Genomic DNA, 25475 nt, shown 5'->3' on the forward strand with positions numbered 1-25475 from the left:
GTTTTCCTGCGCGGTCGGCCCGAACCGGACCCATGGACGCGGGTCGGCGGCGCCGGAACCACTAATGAGACGTTTTGGCGGGCGGCCAGCGTGAGCGGTGCGTGGTGCTCCGGTGATGTCCGCGCCACGTGCGAGGTCGGCCTGTTTGGGTTGGCTCGAATCCACCCATTTCCCCGCGGGACGCGTTTGTGGTCGAACGTGCCCCGAAACGCCAAGACAGCCGGCCACGGAACACCCAGACGGCGGACCCGAAAACATCGATTTTTTGTTTAAACTGCTGTCGTTTTGTGTGCTGCGTCTAAATGTTTTGCTTTGGTTATCGTTATCTCATCTGAATTTATAAATATCCTAAAATCCACTTGCAATGCGCATTTGACGTCACCAAAGATCATTGTCTCCTGTTTGCGGTGGCAGCTACTATCTGCACGGCGTGCTATATGTTTCAAAGTGATGCGGTTCTTCGTCATGCACCACGATTCCGTTAGCCAGTTTTGCAGTGCTTACAACAATCTAATGTCTGACGTCATTGTCATTCTGCAGGAGATGGCCGTGCTCAGTTCGGCCACTGCCTGCGCGGCGATCACGGCGCACAATCAGACCGGCTCCGTGACGAACCTGGCGCAAACAAACTCCGTCAGCGAAAAGGTGGGCTGGATAACTACTCGATATTTGAATGCCCCGTCATTGTTGAACCGATCTGTGCATTTCATGACCATGAATCACCTTCACCTTTTCCAATATTTTTTTTTCACCTTTTCCACATGCACGTTTTCAGTATTCAACGCTCTCAAAGCTTCGTCAGCCTCTCGGCTCTCACGTCCTGCTGGTCTCGCGGTGATCGGACCGGTAAGTACCCCGGAGCCCGGAGGCGTCTGACGCCCTCTTCCCGCCGTCCCCGGCAGGAGGACAAGCCGACCAGCCTGGCGGAGCGTCTGCACGGCCTGACGGGTCGGCTGCAGCACGGCCTGACCCACCACCGCTCCTCGGAGTCCGCCGAGCCGTCGCAGCGGACCCGCACGGGCAGCCTGGGCGCCTCTGTGCACCCCATGTTCACCGTCACCTCTCCGGGAGTGACGGAGCGCAGCAGCGACTCGTCACCGTCGCACAGCCAGGTGTCGCGCAACTCGTCCAGGAAGTCCAACAACTCGCTGCTGGTCAACCCGGCCGGCGGAGGTGGGTACCGGACAGGGAAAGGTGTGTGTGTGTGGGCTGTGGGGGGGGGGGACGTGGTGGAAGGGGTAGGTTGACGTGGATGTGGAGGTGGGTAGCGGACAAGGGAATGGAAGTATGGACTGTGGATGAACGTAGTGAACAGGAGACAGGTGCCGGCACAGGTAGGTTGCGGATAGGGAACTGTCACAATGGAATAGGTTGCTGCCAGGCGCATGATACAGGTTGAGACAGACCTCGGTCAGAAGAAGGATGGGAATGGGGCTTGGAAGTGGTGCCGCGGGTGGATGAGTCACTCATCAGGGAGCAAGCACAAGTGACAGGTGGAATAACGCTCTGGCGAACAGATGTTACAGGCGGCCGTTGAATGTGAAGCCTAGACCTATGTTTGTACATAGGGGAGAGTGGGGCAAAGCGGCCACCCTAACGCTTCTCACGATGCCAACGCTTGATTTTTAAACTTGGAAAGAATCTTTCTATACCAATGTAATCCCTATTCAGTTGCCTTTTATTTCAACTGCGTTTTATTTCCAAAGGCGTTCACACATGAAAGATATTGACAAAACTTTAAACCTATGCATATTGGCCACTTTGCCCCATACCCTGGGGCAAAGCGGCCACCGGCGTCTTCTCAAGTCCCGATATGAGAAGCAAAATAGTTGCCTCGTGTACGACTAGGGTATTTGATGGTGACAAGGTTAAGCGAGGGTGGATGTTTACTTTATCATCTTCCACCTGTAGGTAAACAAAGAAAGGATTTTCATGAAAAAAAAAAAACATTTAATTGCATTATTTGGTAACTCATGCAACTGAAAAGTGGCCAAGATGAATGCATGACGACACATTTGAATATAAATAATGTTTTTTATCCAGATGGAAGCAACTTATGGCCAATTGGCGGGTGGCCACTTTGCCCCGGCCACTTTGCCCCGCGCATACCGTCCGAGACAAACATATTCCAGCTTAGCTATTAGTGGGGTAAAAAACATTAAAATTGGTAAAATACATGTACGATAACCATGCAATGCATGGACAAGGACGCTTATAAAAATTCCAAATGGTTATGGAATAACATAACATTTAAAAATTGTAAACATAGTTGCTAACCTGGCAAGAAATGCTTTTCCGTGTTTTACAGAACAATGGTGATGGGCTTGAAACCCCGGTCTGGCTCATTCGAACGACCGTGAAGAGAAGTATAATTGGAAACCATAAATTGGAACTGACGCCAGCTATGAAGGGCTAAAACGATGGGTGGCCGCTTTGCCCCGGGTGGCCGCTTTGCCCCACTCTCCCCTACATACCACCTAATGTGGAGAGTCATTTCTTTAACTAATGTCTCGTTCTTTTGCAGATAAAAAAGTGATCAGAAAGTGCAGTGCTATTGATATTCAAAATGTGCGGGTCCAAGTAAAAGATATTGTGTGCTACCTGTCTCTTCTGGAGGGAGGACGACCAGAAGATAAACTAGAATGTAAGTACTAACAGCTATCTGACATTCCACCACTTCAAAGAGCTGCAGAGGGGCTTTCAGTGCTCGCACGCTTCGGCAGTTTATCCGGGGGGGGGGGGGGATCGTGAAGGAATTATCAATAGATCAATCTGGTTCTCAAGCTCGCTCTTTACTGCTACCTACCTACTAAACTTTACTGCTACCTACTGCTACCTACTAGATTGTAACATGTCAGTTTTCAGCTTGTTGACAAAAGCTGAGTGCCTAAGATCTGTAGGCACATCTCTTTGCATGCCCAGTCGTAAGGCTTTCATTATTTGTTTTGCCAAGTTTTCAGCAGCAGCAAAACAGCCACCCATAAACAGCTGATATGTGCTTAGATTGCTGTTCTAAGTTAAAAACAAATAAGCCGTTTAAAGGGACACTCCCACCTTAACATTAGTTTTGAGTTGAGATAGCCAAATTGGTGGCCATGGCCTGCAAATACCGGTTTGGGCACTCACAACATCGACAAATGCTTTAATTCGGAGATATGGAATTTCAAACTTGCAGTTTTCGGATTCTAAGGGGCTAGTGCATTGGTATGCCCCCTTAGAATTTGTGACGTCAGCGGAGATCTAACGATTTTAAAATCTTTTACTAAAACGTTTGGTAGCACGCGGTGGTATATGCTGCTTTGCGCGCAACAAATGCCGCACTTTCAAATAAAGTCGCTAGGAACAGCGGAGATCCCAAAAAGTAAACAAAAGTAAAAGTCTAATATCTTGAAAACCGGTGAATATTTTTCGATGAAATTTGGTAGATATTCGTTTTCGCTCTTTCTGAATCGAGCGACATCACTTTCGTGCCAATTCATTAACTTTTTTGAAGGTGGGAGGGCAGCGGCGTATTTAGAAAATCGCGAAGGGGGGGGCCAAGGGTTTGGAGGGCGCCACCTCACCCAAGGAGGGCGCCATACGGTCGCGAGATAAAAAATCACTCAACGGGGGGGGGGGGGTTGGGAGGCGTTTTTTACCATGCCACCAGTTTTTTTTTTGCGTAACCTCGTATAGGTCGTGCTGCATTGATTTTGCATCGTGTGTATTCTTTATACTCCAGGTCACAAAAGGTCAAGTGGTCTTGAAATGCTGCGCCGAAGGCGCGCGAAATTTTTGAAAACAACCTTTTCCTCCGCTTTTTAGGCACGCCTTTTATACGATCAGTGTTCAAAGCTCCTCTCGCTCTTTTACCAAATTTGAAGGTATAAAAAATACCTAAGGTTTGGTCGGGCCGCTGCCACACAAACTGTATAGAAAGCTTGGCTCATGGGTGTCGATGTATAAAAGTTTATTGGCGGTGGCATATCTACGCACCAGATCACCGTATCGGATTGATACCGGAGCGCGAGATGCGTAAACATCATCCAAATTACCTCAGACCAGCCTTCATAGCCTTCTCACAGGTGCATACAGTGTACCCACATAACCAGTTTCAATCACCGAAACTTCAGATGCCTGCTGTTGCGGCCGAACCTGTTGACAATACTTAATCGTAATGCATATAGATGCCATGATGCACGTAAAGTAGGATCAATCCGTTAAGACCAAAGACGTGTTTTATGCATCGTAGAGCGTAGATAGTTTTGGTAGGTATAGGTACTTCATTCATTGTGCTGAATGCACGTTCATTTGTGGCAGTTTTCACAGGCAAGACATCAACTATGTGCAATAGAACGACTAAGTTGAAGAACATGCCAAAGGAGTAAATAAATGATAGGAGGGCAGCGATCAACGGATGTTGCCAATAGGTAGAAGGGCTGCGATCCACAGGAGGGCGCTAATAGGTAGAAGAGCCCCGATCAACATCCCGAGTTTCGACAGTAGGGCACCGATAGGTAGGAAGTTGGCGAGCAGCAGGAGGGCGCCAATGGATAGAAGGGCAGCGATCAACAGGAGGGCACCAATAGGTAGGAGGGCCCCGATCAACAATCAACAGGAGGGCGCCACCAGGTAAGAGGGTGGCGAGGAACAGGAGAGCACCAATAGGAGGGTGGCGATCAACAAGAGGTCGCCAATAGGTGGAGGGCGGTCATCAACTGCAAGTCGCCAATGAGCGGAAGGGTGACGATTAAAATGGGGGTGGCAATGGTGAGGAGGGCGCCTTTGCTCAAGAGGATGACACGAACAGGACGGCGTCTGTGCGGAGGGCGCTGGTCAACAGGAAGGTGCCAGTAGATAGGAGGGCGGTGATCAACAGGAGGGTGCCAGTGGTTAGGAGGGCGGCGATCAACACGAGGGCGCCAAAAGGAGAAGGGCCCCGATTAGCATTCAACAGGAAGGACTAGGGAACCAATAGGTAGGAGGGCGGCACTGAACAAGAGGGTGCCAAAAGGGAGAAAGGCGGCCTTCAAAATTTCACATGAGGGCGCAATAGGTAGAAGAGCGCCAATAAGTATGAGGACGCCGATCAGCAGAAGGGCGGCAATGTGTAGCAGGGTGGCGACCTACAGGAGGGCGCCTTCGGGTGAGAGGGCGCTTATTTACAGGACAGCGGCTTACATAGGCGACCACCGTTACGCTTAGAGAGCTACAGCCTACAAATGTGGTTGGAGGGCGCCCGAGGGAGCCCTCCAACCGTATTTGGAGGGCGTATTTGGAATGGGCGTCCTCCGAGGGCGCCCTCCATCCGTATTTTCCCTGTAAACACATTCGCGATTGGAGGGCGCCCTCCAGTCGCGATTGTTTTTCGATTCGATTATATCACAATTGCATTTGCGATTGGAGGGCGCCTTCGGCGCCCTCCAATCGCAAAGGGCGCCTTCGGCGCCCAAGGGGGGGGGGCCATGGCCCAGTGGCCCCCCCCTGCCTACGCCCCTGTGGGAGGGTCCCTTTAATGTCTTGTTATCTCAGTGACGTAAAAGTTCAGGTGACAATTATGGTGCATCTCTGTTTCCCACAGTCATGTTTCGGCTCTATGATAGTGATGGAAATGGCGTACTCGATACCTATGTAAGTATTACCACGTGTTTTTTTTTTTTTCGCTTGTACCGAATGTATCCATGGCTTATTATGTGGTGGGATCAGACTTTCTTTTATTATTTGTTTCGTCAGCTTCCTTGATCGACATATCGCTGAACCGAAAGGAATTCGTTGAAAGAGAATTGCAACTGAAGGAGATTATTACATCGTCAACTTAATAACAATGACAGCATCATTCTTTTATTGTTGCTGTCTTCAGGAGATGGATAGCATCGTCAACCAAATGATGGCGGTTGCCGAATACCTTGGCTGGGATGTGTCCGAACTAAAGCCGGTAAGTTACGAACCCAATCTTGCTTCCTAGATTGGCGGGGTCTGGTCTTTTTATATATTGCCTTAGATAATTGTTTTTTTTTTGTCTTTCAGTCTTTCTCTAAAAGTTCATTTCGTCCTTATAACAGATGTCAGCAGAATTTGAGGAAATTGATGCGTATGCTTTGTATCAAACATCTCTGAATCACTTGTTTTGAATTGATGCATGTACCACTGCATATCTAAGGCTCAGCTGAAGGCTGCATTGGTTGGTACTGACTCCTCACCAAATCTGTTGGCAGATTCTGCAAGATATGATGGTAGAGATAGATTACGACGGCGATGGAACTGTGTCGCTGGACGAGTGGATGAGGGGCGGCATGACCACCATACCGCTACTGGTTCTGCTCGGACTGGATGCCGTGAGTAGAGGGGTATTAGCAGAGACGGAGAAACAGAACAGATTCAAGTTAAAGAAGGAAATTATCAACAAAATTTATCCATGCTTGGCCGAGTTTTTATTTTGTCTTTGGAAATGGGGCATGGACCAGCTCGTGAGAGTACGCATTTTTATATTACTGTGGCGTGCAGTGAAGGCGTTTTTCTTTTTTCCTTTTTTTGTAACAAACAACTTGCGTCCAGCGATGTTTTAGCATTGTCCCGGCGGCCGGCCCTTAGTATGCATTCTGATATAGCTGTAATGCCATTCATATTGGTAAGATATGGTAATTACTCAGTGTTTTTGTTCAGTGGAGGCTTGATGTAGTTTTCAATTTTACTGTTTGTGATTGTAGATATATGTAGAGCTATTACATTTTTGTTTCATCGCGTCATGCGTCATTTAAAGCAAGCAGCTAGCATTATATTTCTTATAAGAGATTACCTTCTCAATTTGTTGGTACTTGTGTGGTGATAACAGTTAGACTGCTTGGTTCCGATGTTTGTTTGGTAATAAATAATAATTATGCAATTTTCTCCCTCTGAACGTTGCCGCGGCCAGTTCTAAATGTCACGTGCTTGCTCCCCTCCCTGAGACACCTGTTCCGCGTCCTGCACCACCCACTTTGCCGTCTGCCCTGTCTGACACTCTGTGTAAAATCCGCCGCCTCCGACATTCCCGAGGCCGCCACCGGCCGGGAGGGGCGCGGGGGCGAAGGAATGTCTGTTGGCCGCCGACCAGCCTCCCCCGAGAGCACCTGTGTACGTGCCCGACACGAATACCACCTGTTTTCTACACAGAACGTGAAGGACGACGGCAACCACCTGTGGCGGCTGAAGCACTTCAACCGGCCGGCCTACTGCAATCTCTGTCTCACAATGCTCATGGGACTCGGCAAAAAGGGTCTCTGCTGCGTATGTGAGTACTGAACGTGGTGCTGAAGATATTGTATTGCTCGCCTGTGCATTGTATGGAGACGCTTTGATTGATTCATTGCTTGTACTGTCATCTTCGGAACTTCAGCAATCTTTTGATATTCTGTCCCGACTGGTGCTAGGTGACCCTGGCGCCAGCTATGGCCCCGTTCGGCTCTCTGATTGCCCCAGAATACAGTGTCACCGCATGGAGAGGCGTTCTGACACCCAGTGGTTTCCGCTCCCCAGTCTGTAAGTACACGGTCCACGAGCGCTGCGTGCAGAGGGCACCAGCGTCATGCATCGCCACCTACGTCAAGTCCAAGAAGACGCCGCAAACCATGCTGCATCACTGGGTAGAAGGCAACTGCGTGGGCAAGTGCTCCAAGTGCAAGAAAACGATAAAAGCGTACAACGGTATCACGGGTCTGCACTGCCGCTGGTGTCAAATGAGTGTAAGTAGCAGCATGGGGGAGAGAAACTACCTAAAATGAAGTGCCAGTGCACTATATTTGTAAGTCATGTTGAGTTTAACCTATGAAAAAGATCATATGCAAGGTTTTGCGAATATTATTAAACGGCAAACGCAACAGCTATGCTGGCTGAGTACTGGCCATTTTTACCTCTAAAATACAGATATCACATACATCTTAACTTTTAGCATCTGCGCTAGCACACAAATGTCTCCAATGGTTCGTGCCTCCGAACTGCGTCCCAACTTCCGCCCCTGCCTGCCGCTCAGTGGCCTCTTTTGCAGCTGGCGATTTCGGCTCCCGTTACAAGGTGCTTCCCTCCTCCTCTTTTCCCCCTTCCTAGCTACTAAAGGCGGCTCACTCTCCTGGATGTTCTCTGACCTGCTCTCTGTTTTCAGCTGCACAACCGATGCGCCTCTCAGGTGAAGCCCGACTGTAACCTGGGGGAGCTGCGCTCGCACGTGCTGCCACCTACTGCCATCTGTCCGATCGTGCTCGACCGACAGCGTTCTGTCAGCAGAGATCGGCGCAGCACGCGCCAGGAAGACGTGCATGTGAGTGCAGAGGGGACGAACACCCATCTGCAAGTTCGCATTTCTTTTTAAACTTATTTCTTGAACCTTACAGTACTTACTTATTTTTGGGTAGCTGTGTCGAGCCTTTGCACGTATTGAGACTGGTATTGACTGCCCTTACCGACACATTTCTCTTAGTTGGCAGCCGTTGATTACTTCATTTGAGCTAAGTGTCATGGTCAAATGAGCCTAGCTACAGTTTTTGATAGCCCTGGGCTGTTCACACTCCCTATTACCTTGTGATTGAAAGCGCCTCCAGCTTGCATGTGATAAGATAAAAGTTTTGGACCCTTATCGTGTACTGTATTTTCAGGGACCAATGTCGTTCCAAATCAACCCTCCGGAAGGCTGTAAACCTCTCATCGTGTTCGTCAACCCCAAGTCCGGTGGCCGACAGGGCGCCAGGATACTCCGAAAGCTTCAGGTCAGTCCATCTGGACAGCGTCAGCTCATACTGGATAGCATCACATCAGGACCCTTTAACCCGCGCCCGGCGGGGGGTCCTGGATTTCCTCGCCCTGCTGGGGGGGGGGGGTTGAATACCCCCCTTGTAACTCGGCTCCTGGGCCACGTAGCGATACGCGGAAGGCGGCGTTCGAAAGAGCGTCAAAAATAATGACGAAATCACTTCGGTCAATTTTTTGGTCAGCTCAAAGGTCAGGTCACCAGAGGTCATTGAAGGCAAAATTTTGCCGATTTCCAGGTCGAATGTCGAAAATTTCCAAGAAGCCAACGCATAACTCGGGAACCAATAGAGCTACAGCGCCGCGGAAAAGCGCATTCGATAGCCCTATTAACGCCCTTTCTGAGTAATTATCTCAGATTTGACCTAACTTCAACGGTTTTGCCTGCAGGGGGCAAAAACTGCAAAAATAGCCGATTTTTTCGGAAACAGTTTTTCTGCAATAACTTTTGACCCAAGCCTTGTACGAGCTTACTTTCACCGGCATCGTGTTCCTCTCGTCAAGACGCATCGAATGAACCATAACTTGACCTTGAAAGGTCAACTTGAAAAATTTGACCTCAGGTCAAGGTCTGACCGGAAAGGGTCATGTTGCATATCAGTCGATCCGTATCGTCGAGCTGAACACATCTAAGGCGTTTTCATCGCTCTAGCATGCCTCTATCAAAAGTTATTTGCGAAAAACTGTTAGATACCATTCGTGACCTAAGATGACCTCAGGGCATAAACAAGGGTCACGGACACCATTTTCATGTTCAGTGTGTCTAAAACACTTGTAATTCGGTGTTTGGGAGTGTTTATAATGTCTTTCGTCCAAAAGAGGCGCATTTCAATTTTCTCCCATTGACTTATTAATGGGGAGGTCGCAAAATTGGCCTGACCTTAGGTCATCGATATCAAAATTCTGAGATATGCATTTTGTACATGCTATTGCTCTTAGCAATCGCTGAAAGTTTCAAAGCGATCGGTCACTCGGTGTAGCTATGACAGACATTGAAACTTTTTATGAGGTGAGGTGACTTCAAGTGACCTGGTGACCTGACCTTGAATGACCTTGGTCTGAAATTTCCACAACATGTGTAGAATTGATGTATGATAAGGTGTACCAAAAACGGCGGCGCTCCGCGCCGCCGTTTTTGAGATGATATGCAAAAAACCACAAGGGGGGGGGGGGGTGTTCAAACACCCCCCCCGTATGGTTAACCCGCGTATGACCGCTGGGGTATTTTCCATAACGCGAGTGACTGTGGGGGGGGGGGGGCTCTCCAGAGCCCCCCTCCTATCTCCGAAACTACTGGGCCGATCGTCAAAATTCAAACGGCGTCTGATAGCCCTGGAAAAACTGTCGAAGCGAAACCTTTTTTCATTAACCTCGAGGTCACCGATGACGTCACAGGTCAGGTCAAAGTAAAAATTATCGCCATTTTTGTTAGTTCACAATTTAGGCTCTGACCGCCGGACCGCCGGTCCGATCAGGCTCATTTTTGGTTTACGCACTCCTTGACGGGTGCCTTAGATACCCTGAGGGTACCGAACTTATACTTCGAATTTTTAAGGTCAAGGTCAGGTCATCCTAGGTCACGAAAATTGTATATCATGTATCGGTCACGTGACGCATGTTTTATGGTCCATTTTACTCGTAGATTTCGAAAATAGTGTCGTCTGTGTCATTTGAGGTCATTGTCGGCTGAATTTACCGGAGGTCAGGTCACTTTCAGTCAGAAAAGGTCAAATTTTGAAAATGAATTTTTCAACAAAAAAGGTGCCTATCAGATGCAGTTTGAGCTCAGGAACACGATTGACGATGGTGCCATTTATATTGCTGTACGACGTCAAAAACGTACTGAAAAAATGGATTTGAAAAACATAATTGTGAAATTTTGACAATAATGCGAATAACTTGGCTATTTTTGAAGATATTGGGCTAAAACTTGCAAATGTAGTTCATCAGTGTGTGTTCTATCACATATATTCCGGTTTTTGCGAAAAGTTAAAAACTTTTTGAAAAAATCAAACAATATATTTTTTGTAATTGTAAATACATATTTTTCAAAATTTTCAGAATTTCGAAACTTCGAGATAGCAGTTCGATAGCTACGTGTATTTGTAGTCCACTCATGCAAAGAAAATGGATCTAGCTTTAAAACTGAGCTCTTGAGAGCGTTTGCCGTAATTCAGTATTTTGCATGAAAATCGGCCGACATGACGTCACTCTGACGTCATTTCCGGCTAAACAATGGTAGCTGGAAAGTTGAAATTGTAACACAAGGTGTCAAATTGATGCCTCTGAGGGTACCGCAAGTTTCGTGTTGATCCGTCAAACGGTTTAGAAGATATTGCTGAAAAACATCCCCCCAGTCATGCGCGGGTTAACTGAATCAAACACAATCTTGTGTGCATATTTTTTATGTTATTCAATGCATACAGATTTGGTTACTCATAAGTAAACCACGCTGGGCCCAATCAGCTCATCCACGACATGCTATTCAGCACGACGCTAGACGTAAATATAATGCTGTGATGGCAAGAGGCCATCTGCCAACTTCAGGAGCATGCACTGCAACACACCATTTCGCAGTTCGCACCATGCCGGAACTGGGACATGCTTAGCCAGCTGACTAGTTGCAATGGAAAGTGGTTTGCGGGAAAGATTCATGTTAAGTCATGAATGAACGTATTGGGGCACTTGTACCCAAGGCCGTATATAGGAGGTAGAATGGTTAGCCGTTTGCTTACATCGGTGACCTTGACAGATGACGTCAGCGGGTGTCTACCAATCTTCGCCAATATTAATCTTCGGAGGATTTTATACTCTAAGGCAGTTTGATAATAACCTTTAGGCTCCCTTAGAGCCTAAAAAAGATAATTTCTTGTAGCTATGTTTTCATTTGTAAATTGTAAGCCATTCAAAGACTCTTTTTATTCGTAATATTTCATTTTGCATCAGATAGCGATATGATTCATGTTCCATGACGCCCGTTTTACATTTTTTTAACTACCTGCATCTCAAACTCCCAAACAACCGAAAATGTGCAATAGTCGCTCCCTAACAAAATTCGGGCCTCTCACCCACACGGAATGAATTTACCGCTTTATCGCCTCAGATAAGAAATAACGTTCCTCATGAGAGAGCTCGCAGCGAGTGTCAAATATCAACTTTTAATGCTAGTCGAGGAAATTCGCATATCGAATGTCAGCAGATTCGCGCATTTTTATTGCCTAGGTGCCATTACACGAAAAATAGATTCTGAAATTTCGAAGAATCCCGCACTATATAATTATAGTTATGATATCCCACACTATATGTATAGAATCGTGGACCCGTTTTCGCATGAAAGTTCCAGCATCAGGCAGCTTGCGTAACAATGAATATTCTTCTTTCATGTCCTCTTTTATATAATTCCTATTTCATCATAAAACTTTTTGCATCCTTTTTAACCATCTCCCTATAAGCTGCTTTTTAGTGGAAGTCAGAACTGTCTGTTGCTGGATTTGTCCAGACATGCTCCTCAACACACTCAGGTTTAATTGTATCGTTATGTTTTGTATATTTTGAGCATCAACCAAACGGACACATTACATAAATAAATAAATATTGAACAAGCAGGACTTGCAAGCACAAATCACGGCACACGGCACAATTACAGTTGGAGTATTTTAGTTGTAGGCGGGCTTGTAAGCCGGCTGGTAGGCGGGCTTGCCGTAGCTGGGCTGGGGCTCGACGTAGGCGGGGTCCACCTCGGGGGTCGGGTACTCGGTGGGCACCGGGGTGGGCAGGATGTCGCTGGACGGCTGGTAGCCGTTCTCGTCGGCGACAAAGGCGACCTTGACCTCCTCGCCGTAGCCGTTGGTGTAGCTCCAGGAGCCCTCCTGGCGGTAGAGGTCCTCCGCCTCGCCGTAGGCGTTCTTGCCGTAGCCGGGCACTGGCACGCCAGTCTCGGACCTGAAAGAAGAAAATCTCCAATGAAATTATGCATTCATTCAGTTCAATACAGATCATTAAACATTTATAACCACATGACAGTTATCTAAATATTCACAATTCCGATATCAGCTCTTGCTTATTTTTTGCGATATTGTTTACTTATCATAGCGTACTTGATTGTCACTGACCTGTAGATGCCGTTCTCGGTGGAGAACTTGGAGCTGTAGGTGCCATCTCCGGGATGGACGTCCTCCTGCTCCAGGATAGCGATCGGCTTGTAGCTCGAGTGGCCGTAGGACGGGGCAGGAGCGTACTTGGGCTGGGGCTTGTAGGTCGGGGCCGGGGCGTAGGTCGGGGCAGCGTAGGTCGGGGCGGCGTAGGTCGGGGCAGAGTAGGCAGGACGGGGCCTGTAGGAAGGCTGGGGCCGGTCAGCGACGGCCACCAGGGCCAGAGCAGCGACGATGAACTGAAAAAGAAGGTTCACAAGGTGTAGACGATTCTTTTCTTAACGACGATCGAGACTTTCAAATGCAAAACGTGAACGTACCGCGGGTCCTATTATCGGTTTAGCGGCTTTTAAAAAGTCAGCGTTCATTCTTCTTATCTTGATTATTGATAAGAAAAAATAATTTATTGCTGGTAGAGGTAATTGGCTTCCAACATCCAGCCCACAAACTTTAAAAAAAACATCAACAATGAGCTAAGATATAGAGCGATTAAGTCAGAAGCAACTCTGCCACTTCATCGCTCTAGGACTGAAACACAGCTGTTCAAACGGCGGTTTCATTCGAGAGCTACTCACCAGCTTCATGTTGTCTGGAGTTGGATCGGTGTGGAACTGATGCTCTCCCACAGTCGGTGTGGCCTTAAGTAGGTGGCGGTGTGAGGCGGGACGGGCCCGCGGCCGGTCACGCCCCCCTGACCGTGACTGACCACGGTGCCGGAACGTGCTGACTTGAAGACTGTGAGTTACAGTGGGGGCTGGTGGGTTTTGAGCCTCCCGTTCGGCCAGGCTCTTTCACATAACTCTTGAGGCCTGCGAGGGGATACGACCCCTCGCTAACGATTAGCTCGTACGTCGCCAGGCTAGAAACTCCAAATTTGCGGGGTAGTTGAACCTCGCAAACATTTTGTTTACAGCGATGTTTGGGATACAAACATCACTATAATCCATTATCTTAGAAATGACAGTTTCGTGGACTACACTTGCACATGGCGGTGGTAACGTCCATACTGATGGGCACAAATGTAGGAAACAAGTCTGTTCTTCAGAGCAGCAAACAATAAATTTATAAAATAAATCATGTAATTGGATGTGATCGAAGAAGGAGTGAGAATGAGACTGGATCGTGTGCTGGGCGATGACAGTAAGGTAAGGGAACAAAAGTTTGCGAGATTAAATGAACGAGACACTGAGCCAGCATACACATGTAAGGGTAATGCTTATATGCACTGATTGCTCTGAGGGGAAAGATAATCGGTTCGCCTTGCTCTACGTAACAACTGCACAATACACGTTGTAGTGTCCCGGAATTAACAGCATATCTTTTCTATTAAAAGTACGATCACTCTCGATCGTATGTAATGGGATACGACCATCATCGTTCGTAAGACATCTCCTAGCTGTTAAGCTTGAAGGTTGTGCTCTATCGGTAACCGGTCAAGACTCGAGTCACTCTTCTGTTATCATATCAATTTAGGAAAGATTAGTCCGTTATCGCTTTTAGTCCAAACCACCAAAAGGAAATAATTGTGAATCGAGTGCAGTTTTGAGCTTCGTAACTGGGCTTTCGGTATTGTTTTTGTTGTAGAGCTCCTATACAGCTGATCTGCAAGAAGCTAGGTATAGTCGACTACAGAATGATGTTCCTCTCCTCAGAAGCTATCAGTTGACCTGAGCGCTAAGTTGTGCCGCTTATCACGCAATTAAACGTGTCGATTGTGAGCATTGGGACAAAGCTATAATTTGTGAACTCAGCCCGTGTGAGGCGGCACAGCCTACCACTCCAGATAATTGCCTGTGAAAAGTGGAACATCATTCTGTAGTCGACTATGCGTGGAATGCAGTTATATTCATAGAGATCTTATATACATTATGTATATAAGATCGCTATGGTTATATTAGCAAGCGAAGCCAGCGAGGGAGACGCATAACCTGCTTGACAAGCCTGACCGCGGCCAAAAAGAAGCATGCTCCAGTTGCTAAGTGGATGGCTTTTATGGCATGGTCAACAAACGTCACTTATCATCACCAATCTTTCTTAAACTAGCTAAACGACTGACCAGGGCTTGCTACTAAAAATCTGTTTAATCTTCACCGCTAACTTCGACCAAATTTTAGATTAGGGACAATCGCCTCGAACAACAAGCCAAACACCGTGCGCATGGTTGCAAATCTGCCAATCAACCAAGCATTTATCAAAGCGCTTCTCACATCCTTGTAATGGCCCTACAATATTCTGCTCTTTGAATTTCAAACAAAAGCCATGTGTTACTGTGAACATCAGATGGTGACGACAGCGTCCCAATAGCAGAAACCGCCAAATACCCGTCAAAAATCAGTGTGAGAAATGTTGAGCCAAGGTGCACTGAGCATTCATTCAGCTTCATGTGTGATGTGATATCCCAAACGCGATTTTTAACACAAAACACTGCTGCGGCAAGATTTCAGCGAAGCATGGACTTGATGCCCTGAACCGAATGGCCATGAGCGGGTCCGTTTTGAAAACAAAAGCTTGTAGTAGCCTAAGGTCAAACATGCTCAGGCATGGAGGTTCTCCGCTTCATACGTCAAAAACCACGCACAGCAGCATTTCTTTTTTCTTCTTTTGGGAACGCTTTATGAAGGTATACAGTTTGGATGTCAATTCAGTCGAAAATATTTGCAGTGTCCTCCGGCAAGAGGTCAAGAAATATAAAGTTTAATGTTAGGCATGTAAACTTTATATTACTTTTGATTCCATCAAAAGAAAGACTTTATGAGGTCAAGAAAGAGTGGCTTAGGTCAATTTGTGGAGCCGCGTAAAACAACTTAAACCAGCACGGCGTTCCATTGATCCGATGGCTTAACTAGTGGCAGTGGCCATTGTGTCGATTAAAGGAAATAGTTCACTTTTAATAATGGGTTTTGAACTGAAATAGCAACAGTCTTGTAGCTTGCGCTGAGACTAGCACAAATCATAAGCTTTTACGGCCCAACAATCACCCTAAGCAAAAATATTCAATTTCCCGTTCCAAAAAGAGTGTCTTAGGCAGGAATGTGGTGTCTGGTGGTGTCTTAGAAAGGAATGCAGTCACGTCATCGTCAGCCAATCAGCATGCTGCTTACAGCCAATGCAGCATGCGTAGGTTTGAACAATGCAAAGTGATTGGTCAACGCGCAATAAGCTTCCGCGTCAAAACATTATTCTACGTATAATATAGTTCTTCCTGTAATAAAATATAGAAAATAATTGTTTTTACAGAAAGGTTTTATTTTATTTTCTGATCATTATGAGCATAAAAAATCATAAATCCATAGCAAAATACTAATTTCAGGAAAGTGAACTATTTCCTTTAACCCTATTAGTGGCAGGCTCCTGGCTACCCCTATTAGTGGCAGGGGGGGGGGGGGCTGTTTACGACCCCCCTGATATCTCGAGATCTAACGGGCCGATTTTCAAAATTCAAACGGCAATCGATTTCGCTCAACGTGATCTACATTTCTAAAAAATAAAAATTAAAAATGTCAATAGGGGGGTAGAGGGGGGTAAAAACGGCCAAATTGCAGATACATTTTAGACTGTTTATCACGGCCAGGTTTCTGAACCAATCTTAAAGGGACTATCCCACCTTCTAAAATGTTGTTAAAACCAGTTAAATTGTGCCCGACTTTATAGATTGGATGACCAGGAACACGGTTCTGGCATTTATTTTTCATTAAACATCTTAGGCTTCCCATATTCCAAACACAAACTTTCAAATATGTGACGTCACAGCCCAAAATTACCTCCTTCCCCAGGCCACATTACTGTCATAAAGCTGATTCTTTTTACTCTGTAGGCACCACAACAAAGTTCAGACCAAGTTTTAAGCGATTTTTCAACGAACAAACCCATTTAAATCAGAATGACTAAACGAGGTGACGTCACACTAACGGTCGCTCCATGTTGAAGATAGGGCCTTGTACAAGGCCCATTTTCAAATGAAGGGAACGAATTTCTTCAACACCAAGAGGCCGCGGGGGTGCTACCTAGATAGATAGTGGTTTCTGAACCTCGCCGCAAACTTGGCTATCTCAACTCAAATCCCATGTTAAAGGTGGGATAGTCCCTTTAACGCAACTTTTGCCGATCGATAGAGAATGAACCAGGAATTTACATGGATCCTAAAAATATGCATTTTCAAAAATCATTGGCGGATACAGATCATTGAGAATGGGGGTACACAAAAAGTATAGTAAATAAGGTTTTTGTTGGTACTGTTTCTAAAAAGGGTGGTAATGGTCTTGCTATGTTACAATTTTCTTATGAGAGAAGGACTACAATTGTATTGGTCATGCATAGGCGGTGTCAGGGCACCTATGTTGGGAGGTAAAACATAACCTCCCCCCTTTTTGGACGCCTGGATCCGCCTATTATAGAAAAAACGTGTCAAAAGAGGATGCACAATAACTTTGTATATGTTATCACATGATACCTTTCATTCACTGTTCGTAAAACTGGTGCATATGTACAGTTATAATACATCAGCATCGTGATCTTCGCCCAAATGACTCGCTTCACGAATAGGACCCCCCAATGCCCAGTGATCTGGAGCCGCCCCTGGTAAAGTTATGAACTTGATATTTTCAGGGAATGTGCGCAATTTAGTTTTAGGAAAAGTCAGAAAATTTCAGCATCGTAGCTTCAGCGGTTTCGGAGATATCCCGAAAAACCTGAGGGGTGGATGAAAACAATCCCCCTGCCACTAATAGGGTTAAATGCTTCGTTTTGTAGCTGCCAATGATGGACTAACCGGACGATCAAAAGAAGGAACTGCAGTCATGTCTTCTTTAGGGGAGGTTGGGGTAATTTAGCCGCTTTTTTAGAAAACGATATAACTTATAATTGACGACATATTTCTGCATTTTCTCAACGCTGGCAGGTGTCGCATTCATTTTACTTTACTGGACAGTGAACTTGAAATGATAGAGTAATTACTTATATTGAAATTGTGACGCATTGCAAAGGTCTGCAAGGCGGCCAAATTGCCCCACTAGCAGGGTTATTTGGCCGGGGGTGTGGGGCGATTTGGCCGGTGTTAGTTTGCGGTCGGGATTTTCTGTTATATTGCGAGCCAGCTTCAGATTCAGCAATGACGTGTGTCCTATGACGCATTTGCCGCATTTGGAAGGTTGACTCAGGGGTCACAGGGGTCAAAGTAGCCAAATTAGCGGTTCTAGATGCGAAGACAGTTTTTTACGAATAACTTTTGAAGTAATCAAGCTAGGCCAAAACTTCGAGTGCCATCGTAATTCTCTCGTCAGTCCGCATCGAAAGATATATGTGTTGACCTTGAGAAGTCAAGGTCAAAGGTTGACCTCAGGTCACGTTACATCAGGTCGCTTGACCTCAAGGTCACGTGATTTCAAGGTCATCATGCATATCATTCGATGCGCCTTGGCGAGCTGAACAGAATGAGACCATTTGTGCGGCTGAACCATTTTTATGTAAGGATTTATTAGCAAAAAACGTTTGGTAACCTTTGATGACGTCACATGCTCTTACAGTTGACCAATTGGAAGTAAGGCATCAAAGTACAGGGTGTCCCAGAATTACCCGGACATTGTTAATTAGCGTATAAAATAAGGCAAACATGATTGCGCTTTTTTCTTTTTATCGTCCTATATAGTCAACTAGGGTGGCTGTGACATAGCACATGTACCTAATAGATACGCTTGTTACAAGATCAGCCGACAATGATTGAAAATGCGAGCCATTGCTGGTCTCAGTTGTTTTACGGCTCTCCCGAAACTGGGTGAAGGCCTGTTTTCTTTGACCTGTTGCCGGATGATAATACGATCATATAAGATAAACTTAACATCAAAGTGTTCCCAGGTCATAAGGCATTATCCCCCAAAACTAAAATTGCTGCCTACACCACTTTTGCCGCGTTTTTTACATCTGAAGTGGAGAAGCTCCATGTCTGAGCATGGCGGGACCTTTGGCTTCCAACAGATTTGGTTTCCAAAACAAACCTGTTCATGGCGATTTGGTTTACGGCATCCAGTTTTTTTTACTGGTAGAATATTACCGCAGTAGTACTCTGTGCTAACGGTTGTCTTTGGGCCATTATATCAAGCCCAATGAGTGCACGGTGGCTCAAAATATCTCACAATTTGATTTTCGACGTTGTAGCCATCTGACGTTCACACACGCCTTTTCCGGGCGGTTCAAATGACAGAATACCTTCGTTAGACCACAAAGTGTGCTTCAATATAATTTTTTGTTGTATATGTTATATTTTTGGGATGAATTGTAGTGATTTTCGCTGCTTTTCCCGTAGTTTTCGAATATTTTTTCAGGCGAGGACCCCGAATTCCAAAATTTTGCGAAGATAGTGGTGGAAAGTAGACTGATGTTCTTTAGATAATCCTGATCTATCGTTTAGATAGTTTTTAGCTAGATCAGTGACGTTTGTTGTCCATGACAAGCAACCACCCGTTTGACAACTGGTGCATGACCCTTTTTGGCCGAGCCCAAGCTTGTCAATCAGGTTTATCTCTTGCTCTCTCTGGCTTCGTTAGCTGATATACTCGTAATTGCGCTTTGCTCAATTCTAACTGCTTGCAGATGAGCTGCTGAAGCTCTCCAGCAAAAACCACGCCGAAAGTCCGTTTACAAAGTTGAAAAAGGGAGTTGATTCACCATGGTTGCCTACTAGTGGCTTAAGCTGAAAACGGAAAAGGACTACTCTTACTTGACTCTGGATAATACTTGACTCGAGTCGTTGCCGGTCACCAAAAGCACACAGTCCCCAAGCTCGATAGCTAAGGGATATCTTATAAAAGTATGATGCTTGTATATCATTAGAATCGAGCGCAATCGTACTTTTAGCCAGAAAATAAATGTCCGGGTAATTCTGGGACACCCTGTAGTCAAAGTTGGTCATGATTCATGTCATTTATAATACAATTGACCATAAAAACTCGGCCGTCCCAGCATAGTGACCATGAGCGCACCGGCCAAGTTGCCCCGCTAGTCCCGGCCAAATTACCCCATATTGCCATTCTGAAAATTTTTGTCTATAAAGTCATCACGGCTATACGGAATTAGATGAAATTGCTCTTGTAACCGCTGAACACCCCCAAGAATGGCGCTATAATGTCTGAATTCATTTTTAGCCCAAATACTACATTTTATACAACTTTGTATACAGAAGTAAAAGTTACCGTTTTCTAATGAAATTAACGTTTTATTAATTTTGAATAAAACTACGAGGGGTTAATTTTTGGCATTTGTCCTCCAGTTATTTCTACCCGTGACAAATGAATAGAGACTAGAGTTATTTCACCCACTTTTATTAGACATCGTACAGGTGGGGGCGGCCAATTTACACCACCGGCCAAATTACCCCACTCTCCCCTAGTTTATGTGCTGATTAGTGATTAATAATGTTCGGTCAATTCTGGGACACGCCATGCACAAAGTGTCATAACAAAGTTGTTAAAGAGTTCGGTTGATGATACCTTAGCAGTGCTTATCAACTGTGCGCAACAATTTGTCGGCTTTCTGGAAGAAGTAGAAGATGTGGCCGGAGATATCCCCCAGTGTCAGCGGGATAGAGAGCTTGCGGACATTTTCTAGCAGTAACTCGACAGCACAGAGTCTTTTATTGTGCCAAAATATTGACGGAACGACGAGATCGGCTAAGGCAATTATTTCTGAAGCTCTGCTGTGCGGTTTGGTCTTTAACGTATAGCATCGGCCGTGAAACCGTATAGTGATTTGGTGGTGAATAGATCGGCATTTAACTCATAACATAGGCATGTGACAGATTCTGTATGTGGTATTGACGTTGAAATGGTGCCCACAAACTGTCAGGACGTCCTGTAGATTGCGAAGTGCCATGGAGCCATCACCTCGCAACGAGTTCCTGTGACTTCATCCTCCAAGCCACCCAATCCTTTTCGGTATTTTGTACATTTACACTATAGTATCGTGCTTTACTTATGTTGCATGTTGATTGATGGTGTAAGGTTTTGAAATAGATCTTACTGAAGATATCGATGATTATGTATATTTTGCACTCCTCACAAACCACATCACATTTATATAAATAAATAAATAGCTGAGGGCCGATGAAACATCACAGCGCGTAACTTTTCGAACATAAATGGCGAATGGGTGACTTAGTTATAGGCGGGCTTGTAAGCCGGCTGGTAGGCGGGCTTGCCGTAGCTGGGCTGGGGCTCGACGTAGGCGGGGTCCACCTCGGGGGTCGGGTACTCGGTGGGCACCGGGGTGGGCAGGATGTCGCTGGACGGCTGGTAGCCGTTTTCGTCGGCGACAAAGGCGACCTTGACCTCATCGCCGTAGCCGTTGGTGTAGCTCCAGGAGCCCTCCTGGCGGTAGAGGTCCTCCGACTCGCCGTAGGCGCTCTTGCCGTAGCCGGGCACCGGCACGCCAGACTCGGACCTGAAAGAAGAAAATCGCCAATGAAATTATGCATTCATTCAGTTCAATACAGAACAGCAAGCATTTATAACTACATGACTGCTATCTAATTATTCACAATTCCGATATCAGTTCTTGCTTATTTTTGCGATAATGTTTACCTACTTATCATAGCGTATTCGATTGTCACTAACCTGTAGATGCCGTTCTCGGTGGAGAACTTGGAGCTGTAGGTGCCATCTCCGGGGTGGACGTCCTCCTGCTCCAGGATAGCGATCGGCTTGTAGCTCGAGTGGCCGTAGGACGGGGCAGGAGCGTACTTGGGCTGGGGCTTGTAGGTCGGGGCCGGGGCGTAGGTCGGGGCAGCGTAGGTCGGGGCAGCGTAGGTGGGACGGGGCCTGTAGGAAGGCTGGGGCCGGTCGGCGACGGCCACCAGGGCCAGAGCAGCGACAATGAACTGAAAAAAAGAAGGGTTCACAAGCTATAGACGATTCTTTACTTACGACGATCGAGACTTTTAAATGAAAAACGTGAACGTACCGGGGGTCCTATTATCGGCTTAGCGGCTTTTACAAAACTCAGCGTTCATTCTTCTTGTTTTGACTATGGCCCATGCAATACGCATTACCTTGATTATTGATAAGAAAAAATAATCGATTGCTGGTAGAGGTAATCGGCTTCTACCATCCAGCCCACAAAATTACAAAACATCAGCAATCAGCAATGATGTAGAGCGATTAGGTCAGAAGCAACTCTGCCACTTCATCGCTCTAGGACGGAAACACAGCTGTTCAAGCGGCGGTTTCATTCGAGTGCTACTCACCAGCTTCATGTTGTCTGTAGTGGGATCGGTGTGGAACTGATGCTCTCCCACAGTCGGTGCGGCCTTAAGTAGGTGGCGGTGTGAGGCGGGACGGGCCCGCGGCCGGCCACGCCCCCTGACCGTGACTGACCATGGTGCCGGAACGTGCTGACTTGAAGAATGTGAGTTACAGTGGGGGCTGGTGGGTTTTGAGCCCGTCGTCCGGCCAGGCTCTTCCTCCTAACTCTGACGACCAGGCGGGGGGAGGGGGGGGGTTACGCAGATTAGTGATGAGCAGGGCTGCGGAGTCGATGGATTTTCGGCGTCTCCGACTCCGACTCCGACTCCGGCTTTCAAAAACCAGCTCCGACTCCGACTCCGGGCAGAATTGTCGACTCCGACCGACTCCAACTCCCGACTCCGACTCCGCAGACCTAGCAGGGCTGCGGAGTCGACAGATTGTCGGTGACTCCGACTCCGGCTCGGGTTTCTAAAATCGACTCCGACTCCGACTCCGACTCCGGTCACAACTGTCGACTCCGACCGACTCCGACTCCGACTCCGACTCCGACTCCGCAGCCCTGGTGATGAGTAGTGTTCGTTGAACCCTGGAACGCCCTGTACATACAAAGTGCTGTGCCATATTCAAGCAGGAGCTCGACAGCAAGGAATATTTAATCAGCGTCAAGGTACTGACTGAACGACAAAATCAGCGCAGGCAATTATTTATGAGACTCTACTGATAGTTTTTTTTTGTTTTCCTCCCAGATTTTTTCATCTCTCCCTCCATCTCACTAGTCACCTCCTTAACAGCTTCCTGAATAAGTCTCTTAACATCCCCTTCCTCCATGGCACCTCTATGCGCAGATGCTACTTTACTTTATGCTGAACTGCAAACAAGTAATGGTTTGAAAGTGAGAAGTCTAAACTCTAGTCATAGGTTACGTTAACAATTCTAATAGCCTTGAGACAAAAAAAAACTATTTTAATCCTATAATATCCTCGGCCTACCACTAAATCACCACACCGACCACACCCAAGTCTTCACGAGACAAAATTGGCGCACGTCCGCTCGGCTCGATCGACCGGCACGAAGTGATTCAGGTTTGGTCCTGAATCTTCAGAATTGGCCGTGCAAAAGCGTATACTAAGGTGTAGTGAATATATCAGCGTTGAACACATAACGTATAGGCATGTGCATGCGCACGGATCCGGGAAAATGGATCTGAGACCCGCCATGGATCTGGATCTAAGATCCACTCGGTTCATAGATCCAACCCCTCAATTTTGTCGAGAGGTCGACTGGAATCATAGATCTGACCCATCACTTTTTTGGAGATCCATTCGGATCATAGATCCAACTCCCCAATTTTGTCGAGAGATCCACTGGAATCATAGCTCATAGGTATGTGCTCTAATGCTTTCATGAATTTTTTGCACAAGAAGGCATGAATGCCAAAGCATATGGTAAGACAAACAAAAATGTGATGCAAAGGCAATAATGGTAAAGAGCTTTCAGTTACCTTGAACAAAACAAAATTAAGGATACCTATTATGCATCAATATTGAGTGAATATGAATTGTGTGTCGTGAATACTACTTTTCAAATGTCATGATGCCAACAGCAAAGTTTGCATTATCGAAAGGTAAGTAATAAATACAATGTAGGTACAGCCCACCGCTAAAGTAATGTCGGGTTTTACCAATCTCAACGGTTGGCTTTGACTGGCGATTGTTTAATGCGGAGTGATCAAAAAGAAGATGTCAATAGCTAAAGTTGCAGCTGCAAGGGTGACGATACATATAAGCTACATTCAAAGTTTCATTGTAGTCTGGCTAATCGTTCCTAAGCTTCAGAAGCAGAACATACCCATGACTGAAACCCCACATTACTTCTGCTGTGGACTGTACGTTGCCATAGCACAATTCACATAGAATCCAGAGCTGCCCAGATTGAAAGATCATGGAATCCCTATCATTCGCGAGCTCAAACCTACCCTAAGCACACATATGTACCTCCTCCTGGTCCTTGATGCGCTAGTATGGCGGAGTAGGTACGGATCGCTATATTTGTTATGTCTTGCTTGTTTGTGTGTTTGTCATCTCCCGATCCTCCCTTCCAATCGTCTTACCGTTATTGTTCATGACTTACTTGTTGTAGGTATGTGAATTCTGGCATGATGTCCTTCAAACCATTTGGGACCTCGCGCGTGAAATATTAGCCGTTTTCACGACGGGCTATCCGGCGAATGCACCTGATTTGACCAAATCTGCACCTTATTTCTTTTATATACAGCAAATATCTTCATTTTATGAATTTATTTAAGTGTTTTAATCGATGATGCTCTCTGATAATATGCCAAGGTAGGCATATAAGCAATTAGTGCGACCCTAGCTAATAGCTGCTGAGAGACACACTGAACCTGATTTAACCAAATCTGCACCTAATCTGTACCAGATGTGCACCAAATGTGTACCAGATGGCCGTCGTGAAAAAGGCTAATGTCTCCACTGTGATATCCACAACAGTTGTTGTCATGATTGGGTACGCCTAATTTTTTATTTTTCGCTATTCATTTTTCGCTATTTTTTTCATTTTTCGCTACTCGCTGCTTGGCACATTTTGACAATCCGGTGACCCGTGAATGTCATCTTTGTTGCGCTGATTTTGATGATGTGCTACGTAAGCTAAAACCGAGTGAAATGGCCTATCCTTGGTACCTAGGTACTGAGCCGATCTTGGTCTTAACCTCGCCCTGGCGGACGGGGGAGGGTCGATGCAATCCCCCCTCCCCCTAGGTTTTTTTGCGATGAGCGCCGAACTATCAGTTGGATCGCGTTGAAATTTTTCTTAGCCTCTCCGGCATCCTTTCAGCAACTTGTGGGTAAACATTATTTTTTGGTAATGTCAGGTCACAGAGCTATGACGTCATAATAGATACTATTCGTCTCAAGATAAGGGCCCAGCCGACCTGTAGTTTTGTTGCGGTGAATACCCTTACTATCGCCACAACTCGGGTCGAGTGCAACCCTCCCCCCCAGCACCCCCCCCCCACACCCAGCACCCCCCCCCCCACTCGAGTTGTGGCGAGGGCGAGGGTATTCAGCGCATCCGAACAACAGGTCGCCTGGGCCCTTATCTTGAGACCAATAGTACAACCTCCGACCGTTTTGACAAAATCGTACATTCCGCATAACTGGACGTGATCTCATTGACAAGAGCGAAACTATTCCGTGTGGTTTATGTCAGCTTTTGACAGGGCATGAATCTTAACATTGTTTATTGACCTTTCTAAGGTCAACTAAGGTCAATGAACTCGCATGTTCACACGGTGACCTCCATGTTATGAGCTGTA

The 25475-nt window shown here is 46.3% G+C and overlaps 3 protein-coding genes across 3 annotated transcripts in view; 1 reads left to right on the forward strand and 2 right to left on the reverse strand.

Moving 5' to 3' along the window:
* The window catches only part of LOC122370155 (diacylglycerol kinase 1-like), a 43204-nt gene extending 31333 nt beyond the window's left edge, over positions 1–11871 (forward strand). The window contains exons 5-15 of the mRNA XM_043345517.1: positions 541–645; positions 903–1173; positions 2525–2644; positions 5561–5610; positions 5840–5914; positions 6195–6314; positions 7132–7249; positions 7495–7700; positions 8117–8272; positions 8607–8736; positions 11861–11871. Coding sequence (XP_043201452.1) covers positions 541–645; positions 903–1173; positions 2525–2644; positions 5561–5610; positions 5840–5914; positions 6195–6314; positions 7132–7249; positions 7495–7700; positions 8117–8272; positions 8607–8736; positions 11861–11871 — 1362 coding nt within the window. The remainder of the gene's footprint in view (positions 1–540; positions 646–902; positions 1174–2524; positions 2645–5560; positions 5611–5839; positions 5915–6194; positions 6315–7131; positions 7250–7494; positions 7701–8116; positions 8273–8606; positions 8737–11860) is intronic.
* Positions 11872–12362: 491 nt separating this feature from the next.
* On the reverse strand, positions 12363–13524 carry LOC122370152 (adhesive plaque matrix protein-like). Its single transcript, XM_043345514.1, has 3 exons — positions 13484–13524; positions 12870–13147; positions 12363–12699 (listed from the first exon to the last, which is right to left on the reverse strand). The coding sequence occupies exons 1-3, from the start codon at positions 13490–13492 to the stop codon at positions 12414–12416; spliced, it is 573 nt and encodes a 190-aa protein (XP_043201449.1). The 5' UTR covers positions 13493–13524; the 3' UTR covers positions 12363–12413.
* Positions 13525–20924: 7400 nt separating this feature from the next.
* On the reverse strand, positions 20925–22359 carry LOC122370153 (adhesive plaque matrix protein-like). Its single transcript, XM_043345515.1, has 3 exons — positions 22141–22359; positions 21512–21774; positions 20925–21338 (listed from the first exon to the last, which is right to left on the reverse strand). The coding sequence occupies exons 1-3, from the start codon at positions 22147–22149 to the stop codon at positions 21053–21055; spliced, it is 558 nt and encodes a 185-aa protein (XP_043201450.1). The 5' UTR covers positions 22150–22359; the 3' UTR covers positions 20925–21052.
* Positions 22360–25475: the final 3116 nt, after the last annotated feature.

The sequence above is a fragment of the Amphibalanus amphitrite genome, unplaced genomic scaffold (assembly GCF_019059575.1).
Source record: "Amphibalanus amphitrite isolate SeventyFive unplaced genomic scaffold, NRLGWU_Aamphi_draft 001103F_arrow, whole genome shotgun sequence".
NCBI classification, from domain to species: Eukaryota; Metazoa; Arthropoda; class Thecostraca; order Balanomorpha; family Balanidae; genus Amphibalanus; species Amphibalanus amphitrite.

What these genes read in the sequence shown, in the direction of transcription:
- LOC122370152 (XM_043345514.1), bottom strand. An exon ending in ACCGAGAACGGCATCTACAG is followed by an intron (nt 12,700 to 12,869) that starts GTCAGTGACAAT and finishes TTCTTCTTTCAG; the next exon opens with GTCCGAGACTGGCGTGCCAG.
- LOC122370153 (XM_043345515.1), bottom strand. An exon ending in ACCGAGAACGGCATCTACAG is followed by an intron (nt 21,339 to 21,511) that starts GTTAGTGACAAT and finishes TTCTTCTTTCAG; the next exon opens with GTCCGAGTCTGGCGTGCCGG.